General features: G+C 46.2%; 1 protein-coding gene across 1 annotated transcript in view; it reads right to left on the bottom strand.

The window, feature by feature from the left end:
- Window positions 1–9,263: 9,263 nt before the first annotated feature.
- The window catches only part of GYPC (glycophorin C (Gerbich blood group)), a gene marked incomplete at its 5' end in the record, with an annotated part of 36,872 nt that continues 22,134 nt past the window's right edge, over window positions 9,264–24,001 (bottom strand). Inside the window, 2 exon segments of the mRNA XM_082260511.1 lie at window positions 9,264–9,623; window positions 12,425–12,469. Of these exon segments, the coding sequence (XP_082116637.1) occupies window positions 9,424–9,623; window positions 12,425–12,469 (245 nt within the window). The 3' untranslated portion in view covers window positions 9,264–9,423.

The following is a 24,001-nucleotide window of genomic DNA, read 5'->3' as shown; positions in this document are numbered from 1 at the left end:
ATATTGCTCCAAGTCCAGTCAAAATCGTGGGGAAAAAAAAAAACGCAGAAAAATCATGGTAAAATCGTGTAGCTATTGGGTCACACAAGTGTGAAAGGGGACTAAGTTGCACATTGCATTAACTCAATTTAAGCACCAAAGAATACACTGTACTTTCCCTTTAAGCATATGTTTTCTTAGCAATAAAAATACAAAAGTGTAAGTTAGTATTTAATATTTTATTACACTCTTTACTAAAAAACAAAACAAATAAAAGCACGTTATACCAATCATATATTTGCAAACAAAGCCATAACAAAATGTTTAAAAGGCCACGGCACCTCGATCACAGCTTCGGTTTATATGAAAAAGTGTACATGTTGAAAATAAAATTTGCTCAAACGTTAAAAGTGTTTTAAACCAACAAACAAAAAAATAACATATTGTAGCTTATCAACCTTAATGTGTGATGGCTGCATTCGTTTCCTTCTGGCTTTTTTTTTCTCTTTGTCTTCACCTGTTGATCCTGCCAGTAACACACTTCCTATTCCAGGGTGACAACGCTCACTCACTGTCAGGGGCCGGAACAAGGAGTAGACAGGAGAGGGGACTGCCCTGGGCACTGTGGTATCCTGTAAGGGGGTGTCACAAGGAGATTGGGGGAGGGAATTGGTGTTGGGGGGGGTTTGGGGGGCAGCAGGGTGTAAACATTGTTCTAGGAGGGGTGTTTTAGGGGAATTTGTGTTTATTTTTTTTTTGGGGGGGGGGGTTGTGCTAGGAGGGAGATGGGGAATGGGGGGGCTTTGTGCTAGGAGGGAGATGTGGAGGGGGGATTTATGCTAGAAGGTAGATGGGGGGATTTGTGCTAGTAGGGGGTTGGAGGGGATTTGTGCTAGGAGGGAGATGGGGATGGGGGATTTATGCTAGAAGGTGGATGGGGGGATTTGTGCTAGGAGGGAGATGGGGAGGTGGGATTTGTGCTAGGAGGGGGTTGGGGGGATTTGTGCTAGGAGGGAGATGGGGAGGGGGGATTTGTGCTAGGATGGGGTTGGGGGGATTTGTGCTAGAAGGGAAATGGGGGGGGGGATTTGCGCTAGAAGGGGGTTGGGGTTTTTTTGTACTAGGAGGTAGATGGGGAGGGGGGATTTGCGCTAGGAGGGGGTTGGGAGGGGATTTGTACTAGGAGGGAGATGGGGAGGGGGGATTTGTGCTAAGAGGGGGATGGGGGGGATTTGTGCTAGGAGGGAAATGGGGAGGGGTATTTGCTCTAGGAGGGGGTTGGGGGGGATTTGTGCTAGGAGGGAGATGGGGAGGGGGCGATTTGTGCTAGGAGGGAGATGGGGAGGGGGCGATTGGTGCTAGGAGGGAATTGGGGGGATTTGTGCTAGGAGGGAAATGGGGAGGGGGGATTTGTGCTAGGAGGGGGTTCTGGGGGATTTGTGCTAGGAGGGAGATGGGGAGGGGGGATTTGTGCTAAGGGGGATGGGGGGGATTTGTGCTTGGAGGAAATGGGGAGGGGTATTTGCACTAGGAGGGGGTTGGGGGGGGATTTGTGCTAGGAGGGAGATGGGGAGGGGGCGATTTGTGCTAGGAGGGAGATGGGGAGGGGGCGATTGGTGCTAGGAGGGAATTGGGGGGATTTGTGCTAGGAGGGAAATGGGGAGGGGGGGATTTGTGCTAGGAGGGGGTTCTGGGGGATTTGTGCTAGGAGGGAGATAGGGAGGGGCGATTTGTGCTAGGAGGGAGATGGGCAGGGGGGATTTGCGTTAAGAGGGGGATGGGGGGGGATTTGTGCTAGGTGGGAGATGGGGAGGGGGCGATTTGTGCTAGGAGGGAGATGGGCAGGGGGGATTTGCGTTAAGAGGGGGATGGGGGGGATTTGTGCTAGGTGGGAGATGGGGAGGGGGCGATTTGTGCTAGGAGGGAGATGGGGAGGGGGCGATTTGTGCTGGGAGGGAGATGGGCAGGGGGGATTTGTGCTGAGAGGGGGATGGGGGGGATTATTTGTGCTGGGAGTGGGGATCTGGAGTGGAGGGGAGAGGTTGCGTACTTGGAGAGGAAATTGGAGGGATTTGAAAGGTAGGGGATTTGTGTAAACATTTTTTTTTGTGGTTGCTAACACATAATGCTCATACATCTTGGGGGGGGGGGGGGGGGGGGCACAGTTTGGCATGTTCACCCTGGGCTCTAGTCTAGATGACCTTGTCCCCGCACTGTATCTCTGGAGGAGCAGCGTTGTCACCTTAGGTTGCTCTTCCGAATCAGACTACAAACACCTTTTCCTTAACTCATCACTGTCACATTTTGTAACTCACGGAAGATGACGCTGATAACAGTCCTGGAAGTTACAAGGACACTGAATTTCTGGCAGGATCAATCGTTATTTTTCAGCACTTGCATAAAATGTAATTGTACAATGTAATATGTTAAGATAAATTGCTGTTCTTGGATTTAGATATGGGTTAATTTGATGTATCATATTAAAGGGGTGGAGGAGGGGGTTGCATTGCTTCACAAACTTTTCTTCCTGACCGGAATCCCCCTTAAAGAATATTGAAGACAACCCCACCCCCTTCCCAGCCTGAAATGACTGATAAGGTAAAGTCCCACATTATCTGCAGCAAAACAGAGAATAACGTCAGTTTCAACATCTCATTTGTTACTAAACTGAAATAAATGTATTTATCTACTGAAAATATATATATATATTCACAGTATATTACAAACAAATGAAAAATAAAAGTAACAAAAAATATATATATATATTTATTTATATTTGTTACTTTTTTTTTATTTGTTTGAAATAATTCCTTTTTTACTTTTTTAAGAGTTGTGTATATATATATATATATATTTAAAAAAAGTAAAAAATAATTATTACAAACAAATAAAAAATAATAAGTAACCAAAAAAAAAAATATATATATATATATATATATATATATATATATATATATATATATATATATATATGAACATATATACAATATATATATTTTCTTTCTTTTTTTTTTGGTTACTTTTATTTTTTGCTATATATATATATATATATATATATATATATATATATAAATAAATAAAATAGAAAAAATAAAAGTAACCAAAAGAAAAAGAAAAATATATATTGTGTATATATATATATATATATATATATATATATATGTATATATACACACTATAATGTGTGTATATATACATAAATATAAATATAAATATATATATATATATATATATATATATATATATATATATATATGAACATATATACAATATATATATTTTCTTTCTTTTTTTTTGGTTACTTTTATACTTTTATTTTTATACGTGTGTGCATTGTTATGTATGCATGTTAATGAAGTTATATTTTTTATTAGCTTTTTTTAAACTATATATACACATATATGTATATATATATATATATATATATATATATATATATATATATATATATATATATATATATATGTGTGTGTGTGTGTGTTGTAGGCACAGTGGCCCTGCACAGGACAGCATAGTATAAACAGTTGCATTGTAATACATCAGACACATTGTCAGTTTATAGTTGATGTTTGTAAACCTGGAGGTGTGACAGTTCATCATTCGGAGATCGCAAACTTCACATTTCCGAGGGCCCTTTAGATTTTTTGTGGCACAGCTAAAGCCATATTTTTTATCCTGCTTATTTTTCTCTAAATTTAAAAAAGAAAATAGTACATATGTAGCAGAGCGTGGCATGCAGCAATTGAGGACACGATTTGCTGTTGAACAACTTCTTTAGTGGGCAAGGTAGACATTGGGGGTCTAATAGTCCACTGATGTCTCCATCACAAGAAATATCATTGCCAAAGCTATCTTGTGATAGCAATAAAGTTAGATTAAAAAAAAAAAAAATAATTAAAAAGTATAAAAAAAAAATAAATAAAATAAAAACAGTAAAAAAATGTTAAAAGCACTCCGATCCTTTCCAGCCATACACGCAAATGCACATGTAGGTCTTGCATGCATACTGTATGTAAATAGCGATTGTATCACAGGAGAGATATTGCTACGAACGTTGGAGTGTGAGCAATCATTTTATGGCCATCATTCACAATTAAAGCATTGCCCAGAGGGCGCAGGGTAAGGAATATTCCAGCTTGTGGGCCAATCATCATTCACCCTCAGTTCCAAAGATATTTTTCAGTACATTGTAAAAAAATGTCTCCCCCCCCCCACCCCAATTGTAACAGAAGTTTCATAAACCTGGTTATCAGAGGATGTCTGTGGTTGGGTGATAAGACTAAATTAAACGAATGGCACTGGAACGTTTGGTAAGCAATGTTTTAGTGCAGGAGTGCTCCAACTTTTAAAGAGCGGGGGCCACTTCAGACCCCATTCACACTAGCACCACTTGTCAGGCGACTTGGTCACCTGACAAGTCGCGGTGGGTCGCCCGCCATTGAATAGTACAGGACCGATTCTAATAGGAGCGACACAAGTCGCTCCGACTTAGAAAAAGGGTCCTGTACTACTTTGGGGCGACCTGGAGGCGACTTGCATTGACTTCAATGATATGAAGTCCGTGCAAGTCGCGCCGAGGTCACGGTGCACGCTGTGCACCGCGACTTCACAGGTCGCCCCAGCAAGTCGTGTTGCACCAGTGTGAATGAGCGCTAAGTGATTTGGTACCCAGTCAGGGGCCACAATGAAACCAGAATTCAGAATTTATTAATTTTTATTTTGAACTTTTTTTTTTCCTCCGCAGCCGCTGAATGACAGCGGGGAAGGAGGAGAAGCCGGATTCCAGCAGTTGCAGGAGGAAAATGGAGAGCATCGGTATAAGCGGCCCCTCCTGTCCAAGTGTAAAACAGATTGTGACAGGGAGGCTTCCTGGAGCATGGCGCGGGGTTACCATTGCGACCCCTGACTCTACACCAGTGGTTGGGGTGTGTGGTTTTACAACCCCCCCCCCCCCCCCCTCGTCCCAAACCGCAAATGTTAGCAAACCCTTGTTGAGCATAAGGCCGACCATAAGTGGTGCAAATTTTTTTCCTCCGGCTATACACGGTGCAGATTAGGATGATTCCCCCATCAACACAGACAGTGCTAACAGGGGAATCCCTCCTGCCAAGCCCTTGCAATAATCATAAGAGAATCCTGCAGGCTGGTTGTACCCAGGTTGATGGATCAATCAACTTGGTACTTTCAGCCTGCCCATTAACGGTTTAAATCTCGCCCGCTGAACCAGCCGAGATTCAAACCATGTATGGCCGGCCTAAGGCTGCTTTCACACCGATGTGCTGCGGTTTACCCTCCCCGCTGGTGCAGCGCAGTGCACCTGTGGCTTTCCTGTAAGTTAGTTGCTCTTTGCCATAGACTTCTATTACATCCTGTGGGTGTGCTGCACTTTCGGAAAGCAAAAAATAGAACTGGTTTGAGTTTGAGGGCCACATCAAAGGACTCCGAGGGCCACAGCTTGAGCACCCCTGCTCTATACTTCAGATTTATTCTTTTCAATACTGTACTGATAAGTCTCCCTATGGGGCATCTGTGCGATATGTGGGTTACTCCTGTGTACTCCTGAGGTAGCCCAGGAATTAGAAGATCATATTTTTAAATATACAACAAGTGGGAAGATGCAAGATGTGCCTGTGTTTGGTTCCACCAGTAGATGTGAACCAAGCCATAGATTTAAGGGAGAAGTACAGCCAAAGCTTGTTTGACTGTACTTTTCCTGTGGATCACAGGAGTGCAGTTCCTTCTTTCTGTTTCCAGCTGACAGCAGACTGAAGCGCCGCTGTCGGCTGCCATCACAGAGCCAGTCCAAGCTGGGGCAAGATCGCAACAATTAGGTCAGCATCTGCCCACATCCCTGGACAGGCACCTGGTTTAGCCTCTCAGCAAGCTGCTGAGAGCCTGAGCCAGCCGCTCCCGCCCCCTCCATAGGCCAGCGCTCCAGTGAGCAGGGGGGGGCAGAGCAGACAGCGGTTCCTGACAGCAGGGCCTGGACAAGGAGTGGGCAGGAGTTGCTGCTCTCCTGGGTGCAATGGTTTATTGCAGGGATGGGGGTGCCTTGACCCTAACCCTGAGGGAAGGGGGGGGTGCAGTTTGCCATCTTTGCCTTGGGCGCTGGATGACCTTGTCCCGGCACTGCCTGACAGTCACCAGCTCTCTGCTCACGGAGCTCTGAGAACCGAGAGATTGGCGGTGTTTAAGCGCTTGGTTTTCAGTCTTAGAGCTGGCGGGGGACAGATGCTGCATCCACCTAGGTAAGTAATAATTAAAAAAAAAAAAAACTGTTCAGGAGTGCAGTTCCTTCTGCACTCCTGTGACCTGTTTTCAGCTGACAGCAGACTGAAGCCCCGCTGTCGGCTGCCATCACAGAGCCAGTCCATGCTTGGGCAAGATAGCGACAATTAGGTCAGGATCTGCCCACAACCCTGGACCGGCACTTGGTTTAGCCTCTCAGCAAGCTGCTGAGAGCCTCAGCCAGTCGCTCCCGCCCCCTCCATAGGCCAGCGCTCCAGTGAGCAGGGGGGGGCACAGCAGACAGCGGTACCTGACAGCAGGGCCTGGACAAGGAGTGGGCAGGAGGAGCGGCTGCCTGGGGCGTAATGGTTTATTGCAGGGATGGGGGCGCCTTGACCCTAACCCTAAGGGAAGGTGGGGGAGCGCAGTTTGGCATTTTTTACCCTGGCATTTTTCGCCTTTCACAACTGGATGACCTTGTCCCGGCACTGCCTTACAGTTACCAGATCTTTGCTCACGGAGCTCTGAGAACTGAGAGATTGGCGGCGTTTGGTTCTCAGTCTTAGAGCTAGCGGGGGGCGGATGCTGCATCCACCTAGGTAAAAAAAAAAAAAAACTCAAACTAAAAAAAAAAAAAAAGCAAGAAAAAACAATGTAACAATTACATACAACAATCTTTAACAAGCTGGTGTAAAGAACAGCAGTGAATTAGTACTGACCTATAGCAACCCCTCAGATGAAATAATGACAGCTGATTGGTTGGTGTAGGTTACCACACCCTTGTATACTGGTGACAATAATGGGCTGAGACTTTAGTGCACATCATGCAAGAAAGAGAGTTGTCTGGAGAGTGACTCAAAGGCACCACATCCCAATACAAGCGGACAAGAAATATCAACCCTGGAAGGGGAAGAACAAAATTTGGGGATTTTTAAGGTGCCGGTGATTAGAACATCAGAACATTATTGAAAAACGTACAAATTTTATTTCAATAGTTAAAAAAGAATCAACCAAAAATTAATAACAAACAGACATACAACATAATTAGAATCAATTGTTTGCTGTGTTAGTTATTAGAAAAATTCATATATATACAGTATATATATATATATATATATATATATATATATATATATATATATATATATATATATATATCTATATCTATATCTATATCTGTGTATATGTATATGTATATATATATATATATATATATATATATATATATATATATATATATATATATACATATATATATATATATACATATATATATATATATATATATATATATATATACATATACATATATATATATATATATATATATATATATATATATATATATATAGATAGATAGATATCTAATATATAGATATATTATCTATATCTATATATATATATATATATTTGCAGTAATGTCATGGAGTAGCAATCCCGACATGTTTCACCAGAACGGTTTCCTCAGGGGATAGATTTTAAGCTACTTCTAAAATAAAAAACATACATATAAGATATAAAAAATTACAACGCTAAATACATTTTATATGTACGTCTAAAAAATTATTCATATTCAGTAATCCCCCGCTCCATCGCGGTTCAGTTTTTGCGGTCCCGGTAATTCGCGTTTTTTTTTGTAATGTTATTTTACTATATAAATCATTAAAAATGAAATATTTTTGTGTTTTCCATAGCTCTTGCTCTGTCTCTAAGTATCTTTTATGTGTTTAAATTAGTTTCTATTGTTTTAAAAGTGTGTTTAAAGACCTTAAAATGCTTTTACACGTACAGTGACAGTAAAAAAAAACATGCCTACAATGTATTTTAATAGGGTTTTTCTATTTCGCGGAATTTCACTTTTCACGGCTGGGTCCGGAACGTAACCCCCGCAATGGAGGGGGGTTTACTGTACTATACATCATTACAGCAGTGAATATATATGAGTATATATATATATATATATATATATATATATATATATATGAATTTTTCAAATAATGTACACAGCAAACAATTGATTTTAATTATGTTGTATGTCTGTTTATTATTAATTTTTGGTTGATTTTTTTTTTTTTTAACTATTGAAATAAAATTTGTACGTTTTAAATAATGTCCTTTAGTACACATTATGTTTCAGCCTAATAATGAACAACTAACATATTTAAGGAGACGGTGAAGAAGTGATGATGTAACGGACTGCAATACAATCATCAAGCCTTCATGATCACGTTTGTTCCTTTAAGGCAGGGTTTCTCAACCAGGGTTCCTCCAGAGGTTCCTAGGGGTTCCTCCTGAGGTTCCTAGGGGTTCCTCCAGAGGTTCCTAGGGGTTCCTCCTGAGGTTCCTAGGGGTTCCTCCTGAGGTTCCTAGGGGTTCCTCCAGAGGTTCCTAGGGGTTCCTCCTGAGGTTCCTAGGGGTTCCTCCTGAGGTTCCTAAGGGGTTCCTCCTGAGGTTCCTAGGGGTTCCTCCTGAGGTTGCATGTTTCAGCCTCATAATGAGCAACTAACATATTTAAGGAGAGGGTGGAGAAGTGATGATGGGACGGACTGCAATACAATCATCAGGCCTTCATGATGGTGTTTATTCCTTTAAGGCAGGGTTTCTCAACCAGAGTTCCTCCAGAGGTTCCTAGGGGTTCCTCCTGAGGTTGCCGGGGGTTCCTTGAGCCATGAACAATTTCTGCCTCTCAGATAAGTTCCCGCTGACACCATTGATCTTTTTGGATATCTGTAAGGTGGGAATTCTTCCCAATGACCACAAGTGTAAGGACCATTCCTCCCACTGACTATCACACGAATGCACCATGAATTGTAGATAGAGTCATTTTTAGCAGGGGTTCCCCCGAGACCGGAAAGTTATTTCAAGGGTTCCTCTGTGTTGAAAATGTTGAGAAATGCTGCTTGAAGGAATGGAGATTATCATTCAAATGCATCCAAAAAACGCAATCCAAGATACAAAAGCTTTGCTAATTCCTCAGCCGTCATTCCTGGAAGTCTCAATACAAACGCCATGACGTCATCAGCCTCGCGGCATCACGCCGAGAACTTTCTTTTTTTTTTTTAGTATATAATCCAGCATGTTAGTGGTGTTCCCCTGAGACACAATGGGCCCCGCTCTGATTAACGGGGCTTTGATGGAGTTCCTCTGTCGTAGAACGCGGTAGTGTTTCCCCAATGTAAACACGGCGAGGGGCTGGAGAGACGATTCTCCGCCCTCTCAGATAAAATATTCTTTCTTTGACTCGTCTATGGACTCCTGCACCGACGGGTCATTTTTCAGGGCGGCGTCGGCGCTCTCGGCGAATTCCGTGCCTTTGGCCTCGTTGGTGAAATATGTCCCCTTGTGTCTGCACTTGTAACGAAGCACCACGACGAGGAGGACCACAAGGACCGCGATCACAACAGCAACAACGATACCTGATGAGAGAAAGCGGCAGGTAACTCAATCGTCGATAAGCACGACTCATATTTCCAGATTAAAGTAGGTTTAATCTAAAGTGGGTGATAAAGTAGAAGACCGCACTCCATGAAAGTCCTCCCATGGGATTTATTTAAAGTAGCTGACATCTACACAGTCCCTGCTCTAAGCCTTGATGCGTTTCACCCCAATTGGGTTATCTGTATACAAATAAGCCCGATGGGGGTGAACCTTGTCGGAAGGGCCCAACGCATTGCACCCTGATTGGACTATTTGTATACAAATAAGCCCAGCTTGGGTGAGCCGTGGCAAAGGGGGCGTGGCTTACTGTAGGTACTGTACTGTGCAAAGTCAGCTACTTTGATTAAATCTAATAGGATGATTGTATAATAATAATAATAATAATAATAATAATAATAATAATAGGATGACTTTCATGGAGTGCAGTCTTGAACTTTACTAAAAAAGTGGAAAGATTTATGTAATTTTTATTTATTTTATTCTTTTTTTTTTACTAGTAATGGTGGCGATTTTTATTTTTTTGCGCTATAAACAAAAAAAAAGCAACAATTCTGAAAAAAAAAAAAAAAACACTATTTTCCCACACTCTGCTATATACCATTCTCAATAAACAGAAAATGTAAAAATCTATTTTTTTTTTCATTATTTTAGGCTAGTTTGTATTCTGCTACATATTTTTGGTAAACAAAATCCCAATAAGCGTATTTTGATTGTTTTTTGCAAAAGTTATCGCATCTACAAACTAGGGGAAAGATTTATGTCATTTTTATTTATTTATTGTTTTTTACTAGTAATGGCGGCTATCTGCTATTTTTAGCGGGACTGCGACATTGCGGCGGACAGGTCGGACCCCTAACTGACATTTTTGGCGGTACCAGTGACATTACTACAGTAATCAGTGCTAAAAATATACTGTTACTGTACTAATGACACTGGCAGGGAATGGGTTAACTCAGGGGCGATCAAAGGGTTAAGTGTATGCCTAGGGGGTGTTTTCTAACTGTGTGGGGGGGGGGTGGGCTTGTGGAATCAACACAGAGACCTCTGTTACTAAATGAGAGGATCACAGGAGCTCTGTGTTCATTCCAGAGAGAACAACGATCTGCTGTGTTTACAACAGCATACTGCTGCTCTCTCTCCACGGGGAGCGATCGCGGGTGCCCGGCACCCCCAGGATCACTCCCGGGAATCGCCATACAGATACGGCGATTCGTGCAGCCGAGCCAGCCTGCCGCAGTATATCTGCGGTGGGCAGTCGGCAAGTGGTTAATCAATAAAAAAATTACACAATTTTGAACCACATTTCATTTCCATTCTATCCCGCCTGGTTCTGAAATGATCAGAAGGTATGCAGGAATGGTCAGAGAAATGGAATTTCTCAATTTAAGGAGTAACTCCACTTTGGTTGAAAAACAAACAAAAAAATTCCCTCTGGGTGATCTCTGTACATTGCAGGGATTGTAATAAACTTCATTGCAGATTCCTACCTTTTGTTATTCTGAGGAAATAGCTGTTTGTTTCTCTGTGTCCAATGGCAAAGTGAATGGGAGTGACTATATATATATATCAATCAGCTGCTGCACCTGCAGGGCTCGATTGAGGAAAGTGGCACTGTCTCTATCCCTTTAGACGTGTTCCTATTGGGAGTAACTCACCAAAAATGACATTTTTGTTGCAGGGGATGCCCAAAATCTGACATGTATTTTAGTGCAGACTTCTGGGAAAATCAGTGAGCCAGTCACACAAGCAGGAAATTACATATCTGGGGGGGTCTGTATACCATCTGTGTACAGAACACCTCCAGGTGGCCATATTGCATTTCACAGAAAATTACAGCAGCTGCAGCTTAAAAAGTAAAAGTCATTTTTAAATAACATTTAATTACAATGTGATTTTGTAGCAATTTTATATGACATATTATATATACATATATATATATATATATATATATATATATATATATATATATATATATATATATATATATATATATATATATATATATATATATATATATATATATATCTTTTTACATTTTATTAGATTATTTTTATTATATTACACTATGTTATAATATATTTATTATTATAATAGTATATTATATTATATTTATTATATTATATTTATTATAATATTATATTTAATAATATATTATATTGCATTATATTATAATTTATAATATATTAAATTATATTAATTACATTATATTACATTATATTATATTATATTATATTAGATATCTGGGGGGGTTCTGTATACCATCTGTGTACAGAACACCATCCAGGTGGCCATATTGCATTTCACAGAAAATTACAGCGGCTGCACATTGAAAAGGAAAAGGAAAAGTCATTTTTAAATAACATTTAATTACAATATGATTTTGTAGCAATTGTATATTACATATTATATATATATATATTTTTTTTTTTTACATTTTATTAGATTATTTTTATTATATTACACTATGTTATAATATATTTATTATTATATTATATTAAATTATATTATATATATTATATTATATGTATTATATTATATTATATTATAATATATTATATTATATTACATTTATTATAATATATTATATTTGATTTTCTTTTCCAACAAAAATGGAGTAACCTTCTAAATCTGATATCTAATTATTTCTTTATTTATTTATTTATTTATTTATTTATGTATTTTTGTGTGCTCCATCTTTCCGGAGCCCAATATTAGACTTGTAACAGAGCCAGAATAACATCTTAGGCACTACTTGTTCTATTAGGACACATTAACTCACCCACTATCATCGCAATATTTGTTCCACTGCTGGAATCTTCCGCAGCTGTAAACATGAGAACACAGAGTCATTATTGGAACATCTTTTAGAAAAGACACGACACCCACCACCTCCATCTGCTCCGCCAACACTCTGCAAAGTGCAGTGGCAGATGCCAAAAGGCTTCTTGGGTGGGAAAGGGTTAATATCAACACTGTATTACAACAAGTTGCAAAAATCACTTTTTGCTCTAAAAAAAAAATGTATCATAATAATAACAATAATAAATAAATAAATATATATATAAAGAGAAAAAAAAACCAGAGCAAAAGTGTAAGAGAACATAATCAGGACAACACTTACAACATATAACCCATGCTTCCTTGCTGTGTCCTCTGCCCTGCCAGTGGTGACCCCTGTCCTCTGCTCTGCCAGTGGTAAACCCTGTCCTCTACCCTGCCATCGGTGACCCCTGTCCCCTGCCAGTGGTGACCCCTATCCTATGCTCTGCCAGCGGTAATCCCTGTCCTCTGCCCTGCCAGTGGTGACCGCTGTCCTCTACCCTGCCATCGGTGACCCCTGTCCCCTGCCAGTGGTGACCCCTGTCCTATGCCCTGCCAGTGGTGACCCCTGTCCTCTGCCCTGCCGGTGGTGACCCCTGTCCTCTGCCAGCGATAAACCATGTCCTCTGCGCTGCCAGCGGTAACCCCCATCCTCTGCCCTGCCAGCGGTAAACCATGTCCTCTGCCGTGCCAGTAGGGACCCCTGTCTCCTGCCTAGGTCAGCTTGCAGACTGGATTGGGCAGACAAAGGAGGAGGGGACACGGGGAAAATGGGAATCTCGCAAGACTTGGCTGCGTTGCAGCTTTTGCGCACATGGGTCCAGCAGTCAATAGGGACTTTGGGCTCTGTTAAGATGGCAAGGGCGGCCGGAGTTCGGAGCTGAGTTTGGCTGACCCGACCAGTCTACAGGATATGCTGGGAGCCACCAGCGTGGCTGGACCCTGCCAGTAGTGACCCCTGTCCTCTGTGCTGCCAGTGGTGACCCCTGTTCTCTGCCCTTCCAGTGGTGACCCCTGTCCTGTGCCCTGCCAGGGGTGACCCCCATCCTCTGCTCTGCCAGTGGATGGTGACTCCTGTCCTCTGACCTGCCAGTGGTGACCCCTGTCCTCTGCCCTGCCAATGGTGACCCCTGTCCTCTGCCCTGCTAATGGTGACCCCTGTCCTCTGCCCTGACAGCGGTAACTCCTGTCCTCTGCCCTGACAGCGGTGAGCCCTGTCCTCTGCCCTGCTAGTGGTGACCCCTGTCCTCTGCCCTGCTAGTAGTGACCCCTGTCCTCTGCCCTGCTAGTGGTGACCCCTGTCCTCTGCCCTGCCAGTGGTGATCCCAGTCCTCTGCCCTGCTAGTGGTGACCCCTGTCCTCTGCCCTGCCAGTGGTGACCCCTGTCCTCTGCTATGCTAGTGGTGACCCCTGTCCTCTGCCCTGCCAGTGGTGACCCCTATCCTCTGCCCTGCCAGTGGTGACCCATGTCCTCTGCCCTGCCAGTGGTGACCCCTGTCCTTTGCCCTGCCAGTGGTGACCCATGTCCTCTGCCCTGCCAGTGTTGACCCCTGTCTTATTCCCTGCCAGTGGTGACCCCTGTCCTCCGCCCTGCCAGTCGTGACCCCTGTTCTCTGCCCTGCCAGTGATGACCCTGTCCTCTGCCCTGCCAGTGGTGACCCCTGTCCTCTGCCCTGCTAGTGGTGACCCCTGTCCTCTGCCCTGCCAGTGGTGACCCCTGTCCTCTTCTATGCTAGTGGTGACCCCTGTCCTCTGCCCTGCTAGTGGTGACCCCTGTCCTCTGCCCTGCCAGTGGTGACCCCTGTCCTCTTCTATGCTAGTGGTGACCCCTGTCCTCTGCCCTGCTAGTGGTGACCCCTGTGCTCTGCTCTGCTAGTGGTACCCTCTGTCCTCTGCCCTGCCAGCTGTGAAACCTGTCCTCTGCCCTGCCAGTGGTGACCCCTATCCTCTGCCCTGCCAGTGGTGACCCATGTCCTCTGCCCTGCCAGTGGTGACCCCTGTCCTCTGCCCTGCCAGTGGTGACCCCTGTCCTATGCCCTGCCAGTGTTGACCCCTGTCTTATTCCCTGCCAGTGGTGACCCCTGTCCTCCGCCCTGCCAGTCGTGACCCCTGTTCTCTGCCCTGCCAGTGATGACCCTGTCCTCTGCCCTGCCAGTGGTGACCCCTGTCCTCTGCCCTGCCAGTGGTGACCCCTGTCCTCTGCCCTGCCAGTGATGACCCCTGTCTTCTGCCCTGCCAGTGGTGACCCCTGTCCTCTGCCCTGCCAGTGGTGACCCTTGTCCAATCCCCTGCCAGTGTTGACCCCTGTCTTATTCCCTGCCAGTGGTGACCCTGTCCTCTGCCCTGCCAGTGATGACCCCTGTCCTCTGCCCTGCCAGTGGTGACCCTTGTCCTCTGCCCTGCCAGTGGTGACCCTTGTCCTATGCCCTGCCAGTGGTGACCCTTGCCCTCTGCCCTGCCAGTGGTGACCCTTGTCCTATGCCCTGCCAGTGGTGACCCCTGTCCTCTGCTATGCTAGTGGTGACCCTGTCCTCTGCCCTGCCAGTGGTGACCCCTGTCCTCTGCCCTGCTAGTGGTGACCCCTGTCCTCTGCCCTGCTAGTGGTGAGCCCTGTGCTCTGCCCTGCCAGTGATGACCCCTGTCCTCTGCCCTGCCAGTGGTGATCCCTCTTCTCTGCCCTGCCAGTGGTGAAGCCAGTCCTCCTCCTTCCTGCTGACGAATACCCCCTGTACACTTCCCTACATATTGTTAACCCTATCCTCTGCCCCCTGATATTTTTTACTGCACCCCCACATCAGACAGGCTAGATCCGGCCCTGCCCTAGGTATAATCTACATGTGATGCTAAACCTCCATGATTGAAAGAACTGAAATCCAATAAATGAACGGGATGGACCAGGAACAGTCAGAATGGGGAGGAAAGACTAGATGATGCTGGACGTCCCCCAGCCAGGAAATGAGGCATGCTCTATCTGGCTTGCTGTAGCTTGTAATACACATTGTGAGAAGCCCACAGTGTGCAGTGAAATTGGAGCAAGCCATTTCAGTCCAGAAGAGTCGGAACTGGGCAAGACTGAAGGAAAAGCCGGCGGTCAGATTTAATGATTTTGAAGGAAGTAAATCTGGATTTTCTATTCCCAGCGATAAGCAGTTTAGGGTCCCAAAGAATTTCATTAGGAAAAGACAAAATTTTCCCTTTTCTAAAAATGTGACAAAATGTTGGCAGACCGAGGCTCGAGCCGTGCCAGCGGAAAATGCCGAAAACATGACAAAGTGGTATTTTTGGACGGGCCAAAAATAGCTGCGGGCAGATTGCTCGTCTCTTGGCTCCGGCCGCACTGCGGGTGACAAGTGATTGGCGGCAGGTGGTGGCGCAGGGCGAGGAGAAACTTCTGTCTTTGCAGATGGTGGGAACGAAACGTTGAACTGGTTTGTGAAGAGTAATTGTCCTGCTTCTCGATCAATATTTATTAAGTGGCATCCGGTTTGATTTTTTTTTTGGAAAGTAGCTACAACCCCAATTGCAAAAAAGTGGGGACGCTGCCCCTCGTGCCCCAGATTCTCGGAATCCTTGGATGAGATTATGGATTGTAGATGGTGATATATTTAACCAGTTATGGACTGGAAGGTTTTACCCCCTTAACCAGTTCCCAACCACCCGCCGCCTTTTTACTGCGGCAGGGTGGCTCAGGCAGGCGAAACGACGTAGACCTACGTCGCTCGCCTGAGAGCAGCTAGGGGGGTGAGCCCGTGCCGCTAGCGGCGCGCTCCCGCCCCCAATCGCCAGTGGGGAAGCCGACGAGTGTGTCAGGCGGCTCCGATTGCTGCATGACATCCGCAATCGCTCCCCGCTGAGAGAGAAGAACGGTCAGCTGTTGTAAACACATACGACCGTTCTTCTCCCTGGAATGATTGTAGAGCGCCTGTGATCCTTCTGTTTAGGAACACAGGTCTCTATGGTCATCTCAGAAGCCACACCCCCCCCCACAGTTAGAATCACTCCCCTAGGTACACATTTAACCCCTTGATAATCTATACTGTTAACCCCTTCCCTGCCAGTGTCATTATTACAGTAACAGTGCATATTTTTAGCACTGATTACTGTAGTAATGTCACTGGTCCCCCCAAAAGTGTCAAAAATGTCAGTTAGGGGTCCGATCTGTCCGCTGAAATGTCGCAGTCCAGCAAAAAATCGCAGATCGCTGCCATTACTAGTAAAAAAAAATAAAAATAAAAAATTACTTAAATCTTTCCTGTAGTTAACCACTTCAAGACTGAGCCTATTTTTGACACTTTTTGTTTCAGTATTTCTTGCTAGAAAACTATTTAGAACCCCCAAACATTATATATATATTTTTTTGCAAAGACTCTGGAGAATAAAATGTCGGTCATTGCAATATTTTTTTCACGCGGTATTTGCACAGCGGTCTTTCAAACGCCTTTTTTTTTTTTTTTAAAAAGTCTGGAAAATCACATTTCACTGCATTTTAAAAAAAACAAAACAGTGAAGTTAGACCATTTTTTTGGATATTGCGAAAGATGATGTCAGACTGAGTAAATAGATACCCAACATGTTACAGTTTAAAATTTGCGCACACCCGTGGAATGGCGACAAGCTACGGTCAATAAAAATCTCCATAGGCGAAACTTTAAAATATTTTAACGGTTACCAGTTTAGAGTTAGAGTGTAGCTCTTTTTTTAAATTATTGTTCACGCTCTGGTGATCGCAGCGATACCTCACATGTGTGGTTTGAACAGTGATTTTATTTGCAGCGCGACTTCCAAATACGTTTTCTTTCGTGCGCGAGCTCACGGGGGCGGCTAAAATGTATTTATTTATTTCTTTCCTATTTATTTTATTTTATTTTTTTAATTTTAACATAGGTTTAAAAAAAACAAAAAAAAAATCTGATCACGTTTATTGCTGTCACAAGCAATGTAAACATCCCTTGTGACAGCAATATGCAGTGACAGGTACACTTTATGGAGGGATCGAGGGTCTAATAGACCCCAAACCCCTCCACTGCACTTCCATGTATTCAAAACGCCGAAAACAGCATTTTTGAATACAGCCATTTTTTGAATCTGCCACCTTTAGAAGCCGAGTAACCCAGACGTGACGTCATGGACGCCACCTCCGGGTTACGTCATCGGAGACCCGATCGAAGCTGCATCTGGCTTAGATCGGGACTCCATCCAGCCGGCAGACGTGTCGGCTGGGTGCTCGGGTCTCTCCCAGTGGGACAGGGGACCTGGGCAGAGCCGCGGAAGGCGGCGGGAGGGGGCGACGTCCCCTCCCGCTCGCCAGGGTAACTATCGAGCGGCTCCCGAGGCGCATCGGTCATTGCCACCGGAAACTCGACCGCTGGCTCTAAACAGCGGTCCTGGGATGATGCCTCAAGCTAGAGGGATCATCCCGGTACAACCACTTAAAGTCGGCCGACGTAGGTCTACGTCAGTTTGCGTTAAGTGGTTAATAGACGTGATAACTTTTGCGCAAACCAATCAAAATACGCTTATTGCGATTTTTTTTTTTTTTACCAAAAATATGAAGCAGAAAACAAAATTGGCCTAAAATGTTAAAAATTTTGATTTATAATTTTTTTGTTTTGGGAATGTTATATAGCAGAATGGGAAAAATATTGTTTTTTTTTCAGAATTTGTTTACAACACAAAAAATAAAAATCGCACAGGTGATCAAATGCCACCAAAAGAAAGCTCTTTTTTGTGGGGAAAAAAAAAAGATGTAATTTTTTTTGTTTGGGTACAGCGTCGCACGACCGCGCAATTGTCCGTTAAAGTAACGCAGTGCCGAATGGCAAAATAGGCCGATTTGTATTCTGCTACTTATTTTTGGTGAAAAAAATTCCAATAAGCGTATTTTGATTGGTTTGCGCAAAAGTTATCGCATCTACAAACTAGGGGAAATATTTATGTCAATTTTATCTTTAGCAGGACTGCGACATTGCGGCGGACAGATCGGACCCCTAACTGACATTTTTTGACACTTTTGGGGGTACCAGTGACATTACTACAGTAATCAGTGCTATAAATATGCACTGTTACTGTAATAATGACACTGGCAGGGAAGGGGTTAACATCAGGGGCAATCAAAGAGTTAAATGTGTGCCTAGGGCGTGTTTTCTAACCGTGTGGGGGATGTATTTACTGGATTAACACAGAGACTTGTGTTCTTAAATAGGAGGAACACAGGATCCCTGTGTCCATTACTGACAGAACAGCGGTGTGCTGTGTTTGCAACGGCACCCTGCCGTTCTGCCTCTCTGGGAGCGATCGCGGGTGCCTGGTGGACATTGCGGGCACCAGACCAGCTGATCGGTCCCCCTGTGGCGAATCAGCACGTGAGCATGCCTCCGGCGGCATGCATGCAACCCCCGCTAGCGGTCCTGCGGAAGGATGTACAGGTACGTTGTTTCGTGGGACAGAGCCATCCTGAAATCCTGTGGTGAGATGGGATAATACAGTGTAATCCGTTAGGATCACAGCTTTCTATCATCTCATTTGGTGTATTTTCATTTTTGAATTTTCCGCCGGTTCCACCCCCCCTGCGTCGCAACGCTCACAGGGAGGGTTCCGGAAGACAAGTGCCGGCATCCGTCGAGCACAGAGCGGCAAGAGAGTGTAAGGACATTGGGGAGGACGGCGGGGAGGACGGCAGGGGAGGATGGCGGGGAGGACGGCAGAGGAGGACGGCAGGGAGGATGGCGGGGAGGACAGCAGAGGAGGACGGCGGGGAGGACGGCAGGGGAGGGCGGCGGGGAGGACAGCGGGGAGGACAGCGGGGGAGGACGGCAGGGAGGACGGCAGGGGAGGACGGCGGGGAGGATGGCAGAGGAGGACGGCGGGGAGGACGGCAGGGGAGGACGGCGGGGAGGACAGTGGGGAGGATGGCAGGGGAGGACAGCGGGGGATCGCAGGGAAGGTGAGTTGGATTCTGGGGTAATTCCAAGTGTGGCTTGGGGTTACTGCTTTTGGTACTGAAAGTTAGGCCGGCAGGGGAGGACGGCGGGGAGGACGGCAGGGGAGGATGGCGGGGAGGACGGCAGGGGAGGACGGCGGGGAGGACGGCAGGGGGGGGGGGGGCGGCAGGGAGGATGGCAGGGAGGACGGCGGGGAGGACGGCGGGGAGGACGGCAGGGGAGGACGGTGGGGAGGATGGCAGGGAGGACGGCAGGGGAGGGCGGCGGGGAGGACAGCAGGGGGGGACAGCGGGGAGGACGGCAGGGGAGGATGGCGGGGAGGATGGCGGGGAGGACAGCGGGGGATCGCAGGGAAGGTGAGTTGGATTCTGGGGTAATTCCAAGTGTGGCTTGGGGTTACTGCTTTTGGTACTGAAAGTTAGGCCGGCAGGGGAGGACGGTGGGGAGGACGGCAGGGGAGAATGGCGGGGAGGACAGCAGGGGAGGACGGCGGGGAGGACGGCAGGGGGGGGGGGCGGCAGGGAGGATGGCAGGGGAGGACGGCGGGGAGGACGGCGGGGAGGACGGTGGGGAGGATGGCAGGGAGGACGGCAGGGGAGGGCGGCGGGGAGGACAGCGGGGAGGACGGCAGGGGAGGATGGCGGGGAGGACAGCGGGGGATCGCAGGGAAGGTGAGTTGGATTCTGGGGTAATTCCAAGTGTGGCTTGGGGTTACTGCTTTTGGTACTGAAAGTTAGGCCGGCAGGGGAGGACGGCGGGGAGGACGGCAGGGGAGGATGGCGGGGAGGACGGCAGGGGAGGACGGCGGGGAGGACGGCAGGGGGGGGGGCGGCAGGGAGGATGGCAGGGGAGGACGGCGGGGAGGACGGCGGGGAGGACGGCAGGGGAGGACAGTGGGGAGGATGGCAGGGAGGACGGCAGGGGAGGGCGGCGGGGAGGGCGGCGGGGAGGACAGCGGGGAGGACGGCAGGGGAGGATGGCGGGGAGGACAGCGGGGGATCGCAGGGAAGGTGAGTTGGATTCTGGGGTAATCCCAAGTGTGGCTTGGGGTTACTGCTTTTGGTACTGAAAGTTAACCCCCGAGCCACACTCGGAATACCGCCAGGGGGGGGTTAAGGCACAATTTTAACTGTGTGTGTAAAAAGGGAGAAGTGATTGGCGCTGCCAATAAAAGGTGTGTGAAAGATATGTAGGGTGGGATTCTAAAAGTAAGTTCTCAAGTAAGTACACACACATTTGATATAACCCCCTCCAGGGTTGTATTTTTGAAGTGGGCTGCAGCCAAGTTTCTAAGTTTCAGTCTCTTATCCAAAACGCGGATTCCTTTGCTTTTTTAATCACAATTTTAACTGTCATCATCCATGTCCTCACACATACTTCCCATTTTTCCCCCCAAGGGGACCTAGCTCCTGGGAGAACAACAAACCAAGTGGGGGGCACCATACCCTAGATGGGCCCCCACCATTAGGTAAAATGTAAGTAATCACTGACCCCCCAAAGCCCCCCTGACCCGCCAACTGCTGTGACAAAACGCGCAACATACATAATCATGTTTGTTTTTTCTGTAATTTTCTCTCTTTTTTTTTTGTATAAACTCAACCACAACCCGTACTCCTCAGCAACCCTTAACATAAGGGCGGGTGGGAGAGAAGTTACCTCTTCTGAATTCTTTGGACTGAACCCAAAGCCCCCTATCTGCTTTGCCCCTAACATCTGCTCCCAGCCCATCCAGCCTTTTCCTCCAATCAGGAAAGGACTACTCCCCTTGCAACCCCTCTGACCTAGCTGACCCTTCCCTGTCCCTGTTTCCTCCCTAAGTCATGCCGCCCCTTTGTCCATTTTCTCCTCCGGACCTCACTTTACTAATAAAAAATAAAAATGCCATAAATATTTCCCCTAGTTTGTAGATGCAATGACTTTTGCGCAAACCGATCAATATTTGCTTATTGGGATTTTTTTTTTTTTTTTTTTACTAAAAATATGTAGCAGAATATATATTGGCCTAAATTGATGAAGAAATTCGATTTTTTTATTTTTTTTTATTGGATATGTTTTATAGCAGAAAGTTAAAAATATTAATATTTTTTTTAAATTGTCGGTCTTTTTTTTGTTTAATTTTTGAAAAATTAAAATCGCAGAGGTGATCAAATACCACCAAAAAAAAAAAGCTCTATTTATGGGAAAAAAAGGACGTCAATTTTATTTGGGTACAGCTTCACACGGCCGCGCAATTGTCAGTTAAAATAACGCAGTGCTGAATTGCAAAAAATGGTCTGGTCATTAAGGGGGTAAAACCTTCCAGGGGTGAAAAGGTTAAAAAACGCAAATCGCAGGAAAATCGCGGTAAAAAAAACGTGGAAAGCACAGCAATAAGCATTACAGAAACACTCAAAAGCAACATGCGTAGGTGTGAATTGAGCCTAAGGGGGCGTGGCAGGGGTGTGTCCTATGCCTACATAATTTTGCTAATAGGTGTCCCTGGTTTCCATCGCAAAAAGTTGGGAGGTGTGCTTTCCCGCTGAAAAAAAAACCCTAATTGCAATAAATATCCATCCTTGGGCTCAGTTCTATTGGAGAGTGTGGCACTGCTTGGAGAGTTGTGGGGGCAGGGAAGGGGACCCCAGAAAACAGCCGCTCCAGTAATCCCTACACTTGCTTGGGATAAACATAAGTCTATACTCAAAAAAGGTAAAAAAGCAAATGTTTAAAAAAAAGCAAATGTTTAAAAAAAAAAAAAAAAGCAAATGTTCTATGTTTCTGATATGCTGTATATAAAGCTAAGATCACAGCAAGTGTGATAAGTCTTGCTGGGACTTGTAGTCCCCCCACCCTATGTGGCCCCTCCCTGCAGTGAGTGTTCCTGTGGAGTTGAGTCAGGTGGCCCCTTATCTGAAGTCGGTACCAGACCGCGCACATTCCCAGGGCACACTACAAAGACCAGCCGCCCAACTCCCCCCCCTCCCCCTCCCCGCCGCCTCCTGCACTCAGCTGATAAACAGCTTAGCGCCTCCTCAGGAGTTATCAGAGCTGCTGGAAATAAACTCTTCCAGAGAGATAACGGACGCGGAATCCGTAATACCGCCGACCGCGCCACCGCCAAGCCCTGGCAGGAGGCCCGGGTCGTTGGGATAGAAAACTCTTCAGGAGAGGAAGGAAAGAAGGAAACCAAAACTCCAAACAAAACCGAGAGAGGGGGAGAGCAGAGAGGAGGGGGCATTGCATGGGAGTGCAGTGTGGGGAGCGCAGTATGAGGAGTGCAGTGTTGGGAGCGCAGTGTGAGGAGCGCAGTATGAGGAGTGCAGTATGAGGAGCGCAGTATGAGGAGTGCAGTGTTGGGAGCGCAGTGTGGGGAGTGCAGTGTGGGGAGCGCAGTGTGAGGAGCGCAGTATGAGGAGTGCAGTATGAGGAGCGCAGTGTGAGGAGCGCAGTATGAGGAGTGCAGTATGAGGAGTGCAGTATGAGGAGCGCAGTGTGGGGAGCGCACAGGCACAGTGGTGTAGTGGTTAGCACTTTCACCTAGCAGCAAGAGGGTCGCTGGTTCAAATCCCAACCACGACACTACCTGCCTGGAGTTTGCATGTTCTCCCTGTGCCTGCGTGGGTTTTCTCCAGGTACTCCGGTTTCCTCCCACACTCCAAAGACATGGTGGTAGGTTAATTGGATGCTGTATAAAAAAAAAAAAATTGTCCCTACTGTGTATGTATGTGAGTTAGGGACCTTAGATTGTAAGCTCCTTGAGGGCAGGGACTGATGTGAATGTACAATGTATATGTAAAGCGCTGCGTAAATTGACGGCGCTATATAAGTACCTGAAATAAATAAAAATAAATAAAATATGAGGAGCGCAGTGTGGGGAGCGCAGTGTGGGGAGCGCAGTGTGGGGAGCGCAGTATGAGGAACACGATATGGGGAGCGCATTATGGGGAGAGCAGTGTGGGGAGCGCAGTGTGGGGAGCGCAGTGTGGGGAGAGCAGTGTGGGGAGCGCAGTGTGGGGAGAGCAGTGTGGGGAGCGCAGTGTGGGGAGAGCAGTGTGGGGAGCGCAGTATGAGGAACACGATATGGGGAGCGCATTATGGGGAGAGCAGTGTGGGGAGAGTAGTGTGGGGAGCGCAGTGTGGGGAGCGCAGTGTAGGGAGCACAGTGTGGGGAGCGCAGTGTGGGGAGAGCAGTGTGGGGAGCGCAGTATGAGGAACACGATATGAGGAGCGCATTATGGGGAGAGCAGTGTGGAGAGTACAGTATGGGGAGCGCAGTATGAGGAGTGCAGCTTGGGGAATGCGGTATGGGGAGCGCAGTGTGGGGAGCGCAGTATGAGGAACACGATATGGGGAGAGCAGTGTGGGGAGCGCAGTATGGAGAGTGCAGTATGGGGGGAGCAGTGCGGGTAAAGCAGTGTGGGGAAGTCAGTATGGAGAGTGCAGTATGGTATGGAGAGATGTAGAGAGGTATAGAGAAGTGTAGAGAGGTATGGCGCAGAGTAGAGAGGTGTAAGAGGTATAGAGAAGTGTAGAGAGGTATAGCGCAGTGTAGAGAGGTATGGCGCAGAGTAGAGAGGTGTGGCGCAGTGTAGAGAGGTATAGCGCGGTGTAGAGCA

This window comes from Pelophylax lessonae (assembly GCF_965119305.1).
Source record: "Pelophylax lessonae genome assembly, chromosome: 6".
Taxonomy (NCBI): domain Eukaryota; kingdom Metazoa; phylum Chordata; class Amphibia; order Anura; family Ranidae; genus Pelophylax; species Pelophylax lessonae.
The sequence above is the reverse complement of the archived record's forward strand: the minus strand, read 5'-3'. Positions and strand labels throughout refer to the sequence as shown.